Genomic DNA, 9,020 nt, shown 5'->3' on the forward strand with positions numbered 1-9,020 from the left:
GAAAACACATGGTCGATTAATCAAATATATTCTATTGCCAATCCCACGTGATCTTTCGGCCTCTGCTCCGACGTGGCTTCGTGCACCCGTCCCTCTTAAGTTTCTCTACTATATGCCCGTCGTACGGCTCCAGGACATGTAGTCCGTCCGATGATATCGTCCTTAGTGTATCAACGGCCGAGGGCGCCAGCCGGACGGATTTTTTAAACGGACATCGACCGGTTATAGAATCGACTCACAATTCGCCCCCAATATCTCACCGAATCACACGTTCTGTGGCGCGGGACCCACGCACGAGCGCTACAGGGTAGGCCAGCTGATGCAGCGTAAGTCAATTTGTACGCTGCTCTTTGGGAATAAAATCATAATTGTGCATGTCCATTGTTGTAATTTCGACTTCTAATTCTCCGCCGACCAGATTCGGACTCTGTTCTTACAAATGAAAATATTGAACAATATAATTGAATTTAAGGTGATCAGTCCGATTTTAAGAAAGTTTTTGTTGACCGTATAAATTGAAAAGCGTTTGTGACGGACACGATTCAGAAGTTCAGTATCACTGGTTGCGCCTGGGGTGGGACCTTGTCTTACCTTTCCTCCGTCTGGTGCAAAATCCAGGTGAATTAGCGGTCATGATAGCGTCAATCCTGCATACGAGCGGCCTTGATTTTGACTGACAATTTCTGTCCCTGGAAGGGACGCGTATTCGTCACACTCACGGTCACCGCAGGTGACGAGATCTCTCTCGCCTCTTATATTTGTTTACTCGACCCTTCTCCAGTTTCGTTGTCATTGTGGTCCATAGCGGAGCAGAAGCTGCAGTAGCAGAGCACACACTCCTTTCAGGCTCCAATGGCGGATATCATGTGCTCTGCATCTTTAATCCGAGCTCTCTCCTTGTAGAGCAGCAAATCCGGACGTAGATCTGAAAGCGAAGCAGCGGAGTGCGGCACTACTATGGCGGAGGCGGGGGACGCGAAGGCGGCAGCGGCGGATGGGGGAGAGAAGAAGAGGCAGGAGCAGAGCGCAGCGTTCTACGAGCTCTTCTCCTTCGCCGATCGTTGGGACTACCTGTTGATGGCGGCGGGGAGTGTGGGAGCGGTGGTCCATGGCTCCGCCATGCCCGTTTTCTTCCTCCTCTTCGGTGACCTCGTCAATGGCTTCGGGAAGAACCAACATCACCTCTCCGTCATGACCCATGAGGTCTCCAAGGTCAGTTCAAAGCCTCAATGCCTCATCTCCTGTCTCCATTTCAAAAGATCCACCTTCTTGTCTTCTAATCGTCTTCCCGTTCGCTCTTTCTCTCTCTCAGTTTGCCCTCTATTTCGTCTACCTTGGGTTGGTGGTTTGCTTGTCCTCTTATGCAGGTGAGCTGTTAAAATACTGTTTTTCTTGAACTTAGCACTTCCTGGCGAGCTTACTTCTCGTCTCGACGACCGTTCCGAGCTCGGGAGGAATGCCATCAACAGCGGTCTCCTTCAGACCGAATCGAGTTTCATTGCCTTACCATTCGATGATGTGCTCGCAGAGATCGCATGCTGGATGTACACTGGTGAGCGGCAGGCTAGCGCGCTTCGCTGTAAGTACCTGGAGGCGGTTCTCCGGCAAGATGTCGGATTCTTCGACACCGACGCGAGGACCGGCGACATAGTCTTTAGCGTCTCCACTGACACCCTCCTTGTCCAAGACGCCATCAGCGAGAAGGTGACCTTACCGACCTTTCCTCTTCTTCCTTCATGCCTACCTCATCATCTTTCCTTAAATGCACGCAGGTCGGAAATTTTATCCACTATCTTTCCACCTTCCTAGCTGGACTGGTGGTAGGCTTCGTTTCAGCCTGGAGATTAGCCCTCCTCAGTGTCGCGGTCATTCCCGGGATCGCCTTTGCTGGAGGACTATACGCTTACACTCTCACTGGGCTTACATCAAAGAGCCGTGAATCGTATTCCAACGCCGGCGTTGTCGCCGAACAGGTAATACTTTTGAGCGCCACCACGACTTTGAACCTCTTCTAGGTGTCTGCATGCGGTGATGTGAAGGTGCTTCACTGTGTCGAGAGGAATGGTCGAAGTCTGAGGTGGGGTAAACGGGGTGATATTTAATTTGTGGGTGGAGCCTCTTCTGGTTCGGCCCTTTCTTGATGGCGTGTGCGGTCGATAGTGACTTCTCCTTTTGCTCGTTTCTCTCCCTCTGCTTATTGATTAGGAAATAACTGGAAATTATGAGGCAGCTGGCTAATGCCTAGCAAGGCTTAACTTTTTGTTACCATTCTAATTTGTGAGGTTGTATTAATCTGCAAATAGCTGCCTAAATTGACCACCCTGGTCTTGTTCCTATTGCGTTGGTCTGAATTGGTCCCCTTTGGATTCCTTTCGATGTCAAATCCATGTGCCATCTATCCTGATTGATCCTAATCCTTTGGATTTGACAATATTTATGTGGACCTTTCTTGAATTTCAAATGAGAGCAATCCTGTCTGCACCTTTCAAGTCTAAATTAAGTGGGGGCTGCCTAATTGGAATTTTTTTAGTTTACAAGTAAGATTTTGCATCTGTCTGTCTCTATGTTAGCATATTCATAGTAGCTTCTTGTTCCAGTTCATGGGTTGGGACGGAATAGTGAGAGTTTGCTATGATTTTGTGCTGTAAAACTATCAATGCTAAAGACATACTATTTTACATGGGGTTCTGAGTTTATCACTAGAGTGAAAAAGACCATCTAATGCCTTTTTTTTCCCCTTAAATTTCATTGTTTTGTGACTGTTTGGCACATGTTATTAAGTGCAAGGGTTTTGGCTTTTCAAATTTATTACCTTAGTACCCACATGATTTGCATGTTGGTAGGGACTAGTTATGAAAAGCAAATTGTATATATCTGAATCTAATAATATTTATTATATGTCGAAAGCAAATTGTCTGTCAGTGGAGGTCCATTAATGTTGAAAACCATAGTATTTATAAATTATGCCAATCTGAATCTAACTTGATTGTGATTCCTCCTTATCTTGTATAATTGGAATTTTTGGTCTTTCTATTTGATAATGAGAAAAATCATAAGATCATGTTTTGGAGTGCATAAAATCTCTTCCTTTAGTGCCTTCTAAGTTCATTGTTGTTTCATGTAACACCAATTTAAAATGTTTTATTTAATTTGGTGGATATTTAATTCATCTTGTAAATATGAACCCCTTTCATAGGCAATTGCACAAGTTCGGACTGTATACTCCTTTGTTGGTGAAAGCAAAGCACTAAACTCCTATTCCGAAGCAATCCAAAACACACTGAAACTTGGATACAAGGCAGGGATGGCTAAAGGCCTTGGAATTGGCTGCACATATGGAATTGCTTGCATGTCATGGGCTCTGGTATTTTGGTATGCTGGTGTTTTTATTAGGAATGGGCAAACTGATGGTGGGAAGGCTTTCACAGCAATATTTTCTGCTATTGTTGGTGGCATGTGAGTTCCTAAATTATGCTCATGCTTACAACTTAAAATCTTACAATTTGCAAAAAGTATATGCCCTAATAATGCCAGAGATCTTTTTACATGTTTCCTGTGATAGATTGTTTATTGATAGGTGGTTAGCAACAATTTTTGTAAGATTATCTACAGAAATGTTATCTCAATGTACCAATTGATAGGATGGAAACTTAAAGTGATTTTGTAGTATTCTTACTCATACTGTTGGAGAACAACTATTGGTAGATAATCAATCTATTTATGTCATTGCAGGAGCCTAGGTCAATCATTCTCAAATCTTGGGGCCTTTAGCAAAGGAATGACTGCTGGATACAAGTTATTGGAGATTATCCGACAAAAACCCTCTATAGTCCAAGATCAATGCGATGGGAAGTGTTTGGAAGAGGTTCATGGAAATATAGAATTCAAAGAAGTAACTTTTAGCTATCCATCAAGGCCAGATGTCATTATCTTCCGAGATTTCTCTCTTTTCTTCCCAGCAGGGAAGACAGTTGCAGTTGTTGGGGGAAGTGGATCGGGAAAGAGTACTGTCGTGGCTCTAATAGAAAGATTTTATGATCCTAACCAAGGTATCCAGTTTGGAATTGTCTTGAACGAATGCAGCATGATAGCCACTTTTACATTTTCTATTTCTTTGTTACTTTTCTTGCTATTCTTATAGGGCTGGTGCTGCTTGACAATGTTGATTTAAAGACATTGCAGCTAAAATGGCTGAGAGAACAAATTGGCCTGGTTAATCAAGAACCTGCACTATTTGCTACTACAATACTTGAGAACATACTGTATGGGAAATCGGATGCAACATTTGCTGAAGTTGAAGCTGCTGCCTCTGCTGCTAATGCTCATACCTTTGTATCACAACTTCCAAATGCATACAGTACCCAGGTGACCTAACGAGTTTAGATGTTGGAAATTAAACGCATGCCTTACTTTCCATGATTGTGCCCTTTGCTTTTGTTATCTTATCATTCTAAATAATTTTTGGAAACTTCCTAAATTTTGTTTCACCCCTCTTTTTAATGAAACAAAGGATTTCACTGTTAAATTGCTTCTGACAGTCTGAAATTAAGATAACATTCTGAAAGGATTTCACTTAATTTTGTCATCGTTTGGTTTGAATGATCATTTTCTGTTGACATTGATCTTGTTCTTTAGTTCTAAGTGCCGCCCTTTATAGCCATATCTTGTAATTTGGATAGGCGTCGGCCTGTCAGTATTGCGAGTGATCACTGATCATTGAGTAAGCCTTTTAGATGCTATAGTCGATGACAATTTAGTAACTGCATAGATAATTTGAAACTCATTTTTTGCATGTTGCCTTATTCCATCATTGACAAACTACTGTCATTTTGATAAGCTACAGCCGGTTTTATACTATGAATATAGATTGTCTGATGATCGCTAGTACTTTCCTATTCAAGGTAGGAGAACGGGGAGTCCAGTTGTCTGGTGGACAGAAACAACGAATTGCCATTGCCCGGGCCATGTTAAAGAATCCCAAAATCCTTCTCCTTGATGAAGCTACTAGTGCTCTAGATGCTGGCTCTGAGAGCATTGTCCAAGAAGCCCTCGATCGCATCATGGTTGGAAGAACTACTGTGGTTGTTGCACATCGGTTGTCAACTATAAGAAATGTGGATATGATTGCTGTGATCCAGCAGGGTCAAGTTGTGGAAACTGGGAGCCATGAAGAACTACTGTCAAAAGGGGCCTCTGGAGCTTATGCCTCTTTGATTCGGTTCCAGGAGATGGCAAGGAACAGAGATTTTGGTGGTCCATCCACTCGAAGATCCCGATCTTCACGCCTGAGCCATTCACTTTCCACAAAATCATTAAGTTTGCGATCTGGTAGCTTAAGAAATTTGAGCTACCAGTACAGCACTGGAGCAGATGGCCGCATTGAGATGGTGTCTAATGCTGATAATGTTCGCAAGTATCCTGCACCTCGAGGCTACTTCTTCAAGCTTTTGAAGCTAAATGCACCTGAATGGCCTTATACAATGATGGGTGCAATTGGATCAGTTTTATCTGGCTTCATAGGCCCTACTTTTGCAATCGTTATGAGCAACATGATCGAAGTTTTCTACTACAGGGACCCAAATGCCATGGAGAGAAAGACCAGGGAATATGTGTTCATATACATCGGCACTGGCCTTTATGCAGTTGTTGCCTACTTGGTTCAACATTACTTCTTTAGCATTATGGGAGAAAATCTCACAACTAGGGTGAGGAGAATGATGCTTGCCGGTTAGTGCGATTTTCTGTCCTTGTCCTTGAGGTTGCTTTTTGGTTTAAGAATCAAACAATTCTTAGTAATTTACAGCAATCTTGAGGAATGAAGTGGGCTGGTTCGATGAGGAAGAGAACAATTCAAGCCTGGTGGCTGCACGTTTAGCCAACGATGCGGCTGATGTGAAGTCTGCAATAGCTGAAAGGATCTCTGTAATCCTGCAGAACATGACCTCACTGTTAACTTCATTCATAGTCGGCTTCATCATTGAATGGCGCGTTGCTCTACTCATTCTTGCCACCTTCCCTCTCCTGGTCCTTGCTAACTTTGCTCAAGTAAGTCGTTATGCTTGTACTCTTGTCCCGCTCAATTACTTGCTGTTTGATCTGCTCTTGAATTGAGTTTGCATTAAATGATGAAGTTCAAAATCGATCATTTGACCAAAGAAAGAAAATATAATTTATTATTCATTTGGTGGGCTGGGTCCTGATATCTTTCTGCAAAGGACCGCCTGTGAAATATGAAACAGGAAATATTGTAGCCTAAAGGGCTAAGATTGTCATAGGATACTGCAAGCCTGCAACATACATGTGCTTTCCTCTGGCACCTACAGAACTAGTATTGGTTCTGGCAACGATACTGTTGCCCTGGCCTTATGGACACACCAATAATTAAATTCCAATGGGGATACAAAGCATAGGAAGGGCCCGCCCCTAGAATTCATGCAAGCTATTTTTTTACTTGCAACACTTGCGTTTCTCGAGGCTGTCAGACCTCACACTCTCCTTGCAGCTCGAGTTACTTTGCTACCACAACTCTGCCTGCCATCTTTTAATGGTTTTGTCTGAGCGTGACAAAAAAGTCGATACTTTTATCAGGAAAAAGTAATGGAAGAAAATGTTAAGCGTAGGTTGGCCAGCCTGAGCCTGCTGCGGCTGCCATAGCAGTAGCTTGGACTTTAGAGTGATTCCCTTCGCGTGATGCGATTAATGCTATGTACTCCCAAGTAAATATCAGGCCAGTAAAAATCTTTCTTCTCTGTATATTGACCGCACTTGGAATTTAGCATGAACATGTGATCCTCATAATATGATTATATTTGAAAAAAAACAAAGTAGAATCAGCTGGCTCAATCTGTCGGTATAGAATATGATTTCATCACTTATCCCAAGTGTGTGGATATACAACTGTGTTCTTCAGTTGAGCTGTCTAAGAAAGCTAAGAGCAGGCATACACATACCATGACTGATTATTCTTGTTAGATAGAGCAAGATTTTGCCATACGTGTACCATCAAAGAGAACTATTTGCTTTTGCATGAGACTGGATGGTTAACAGCAACGTTCTGAATGTATTAGCTTCCTTATATTTATTATTATTTACACTAAACTCGCTGAAGAGAGACAATTGTGTTCCTAAAAGAGCCGTTCATTGAGAATAATATATTGACAAAGCAATTGCCTAAGTCCAATATGAGCTTTAGATTTGAGAGGTTTATGAGCTTAGATTTGTTAATGACACGGAAAGGAGCACTGTTGTGGAGTTTATTTGTATGAATGCTTTAGATTTGTTCTCTACGTGGCAGGTGTAATTTACACATTTTTTTTATTGTAAATGTCATCAGCAACTCTCACTTAAGGGCTTCGCCGGCGACACCGCTAAGGCCCATGCCAAAACCAGCATGATCGCTGGCGAAGGTGTTAGCAACATCCGCACGGTGGCCGCATTCAACGCGCAGGATAAGATACTTTCCCTCTTCGCCAGCGAGCTGCGCGTTCCCCAGCAACGCAGCCTCCGCCGGAGCCAGACCTCGGGCTTCCTCTACGGCCTCTCCCAGCTCTGCCTCTATTCCTCTGAAGCCCTCATCCTCTGGTACGGCGTTCATCTCGTTCGTGACGGCTCCTCCACCTTCTCCAAGGTCATCAAGGTCTTCGTTGTCCTTGTCGTCACCGCCAACTCCGTCGCTGAGACTGTCAGCCTCGCCCCTGAGATTATCCGCGGCGGCGAGTCCATCCGCTCCGTATTTGCCATTCTCAATCGAGGCACCCGCATCGAGCCCGACGACCTTGACGCTGAGCCGGTGGACTCCATCCGTGGTGAGATCGAACTACGGCACGTTGACTTTGCGTACCCTTCTCGTCCTGACGTCGTCATCTTTAAAGACTTCAACTTGCGCATCCGTGCCGGCCAAAGCCAGGCTCTTGTCGGCGCGAGTGGATCCGGCAAGAGCACCGTCATAGCATTAATTGAAAGATTCTACGATCCCACGGCGGGCAAGGTGCTGATCGACGGCAAGGACATCAAACGACTCAACTTGAAGCAACTGCGGCTCAGGATCGGGCTGGTGCAGCAGGAGCCGGTGCTCTTCGCCGCCAGCATCATGGAAAACATTGCTTATGGCAGGGATGGCGCCACGGAAGAGGAAGTAGTCGCCGCAGCGCGCGCTGCTAATGTGCATGGCTTTGTGAGTGCGCTTCCGGAGGGGTACCGGACGGCTGTGGGAGAGCGGGGCGTGCAGCTTTCTGGCGGGCAGAAGCAGCGGATTGCCATCGCCCGGGCGGTGCTCAAGGATCCAGCGGTGCTGCTGCTGGACGAGGCAACCAGTGCGCTAGACGCTGAGTCCGAGTGCGTGCTGCAGGAAGCGCTCGAGCGGCTTATGAAGGGGCGCACCACCGTGCTGGTGGCGCACCGCCTCTCCACCATCCGCGCCGTCGACTCGATTGGGGTGGTGCAGGACGGCCGCATCCTGGAGCAGGGCAGTCATACCGAACTCCTCACGCGGGCCGACGGGGCCTACTCCCGGTTGCTTCAGTTGCAACACTATCATGTCTGACAACGATGCCGGAGACCACTACCGTTCTAATCGGTGGTTGCAGGTGCCGTGGTATTAACTGGAATGCTGCTGTTATGATCTATAAAATATTCTGTCGGAACTCGAACTCAATTGGTCTTTTAATGGTGAAATGCAACGTAGAGGTCCGAAGTGCTGGTGAACTTCCTCAAACTAAGAAATACTTTTACACGCTTTAAGAATTCTAGAAACTTCTATATTTCATTCAAACTGGTAAAGGTCGAGTAAACTTAACATCTGGTGGCTACTCAAACTTTATCTCGAGTCAAGAATACAAAGTTCTATTTATATGAAGCTGAGCTGAACATGAGGCCATGCATGGTTTATGAACTTCGAATGAACAATGCAACCAGGTCAACTCACACATTGAACCTAGCCACGATTCTGGCATGAATGGAGGATAGGGAATCCAAATATCCCGTAACCATACCTTTACTCCATTTATGTCAGAGTCCTCCAA

General features: G+C 44.9%; 1 protein-coding gene across 1 annotated transcript; it reads left to right on the forward strand.

Moving 5' to 3' along the window:
• Positions 1–776: 776 nt before the first annotated feature.
• Positions 777–8,692, forward strand: LOC122038091 (ABC transporter B family member 19-like). Its single transcript, XM_042597671.1, has 10 exons — positions 777–1,212; positions 1,313–1,367; positions 1,529–1,704; positions 1,773–1,973; positions 3,197–3,456; positions 3,733–4,049; positions 4,142–4,365; positions 4,902–5,727; positions 5,804–6,045; positions 7,334–8,692. Exons 1-10 carry the CDS (start codon positions 958–960, stop codon positions 8,540–8,542), a joined length of 3,765 nt encoding a protein of 1,254 aa, XP_042453605.1. The 5' UTR covers positions 777–957; the 3' UTR covers positions 8,543–8,692.
• Positions 8,693–9,020: the final 328 nt, after the last annotated feature.

This window comes from Zingiber officinale, chromosome 1A (assembly GCF_018446385.1).
Source record: "Zingiber officinale cultivar Zhangliang chromosome 1A, Zo_v1.1, whole genome shotgun sequence".
In the NCBI taxonomy this organism is placed as follows: domain Eukaryota; kingdom Viridiplantae; phylum Streptophyta; class Magnoliopsida; order Zingiberales; family Zingiberaceae; genus Zingiber; species Zingiber officinale.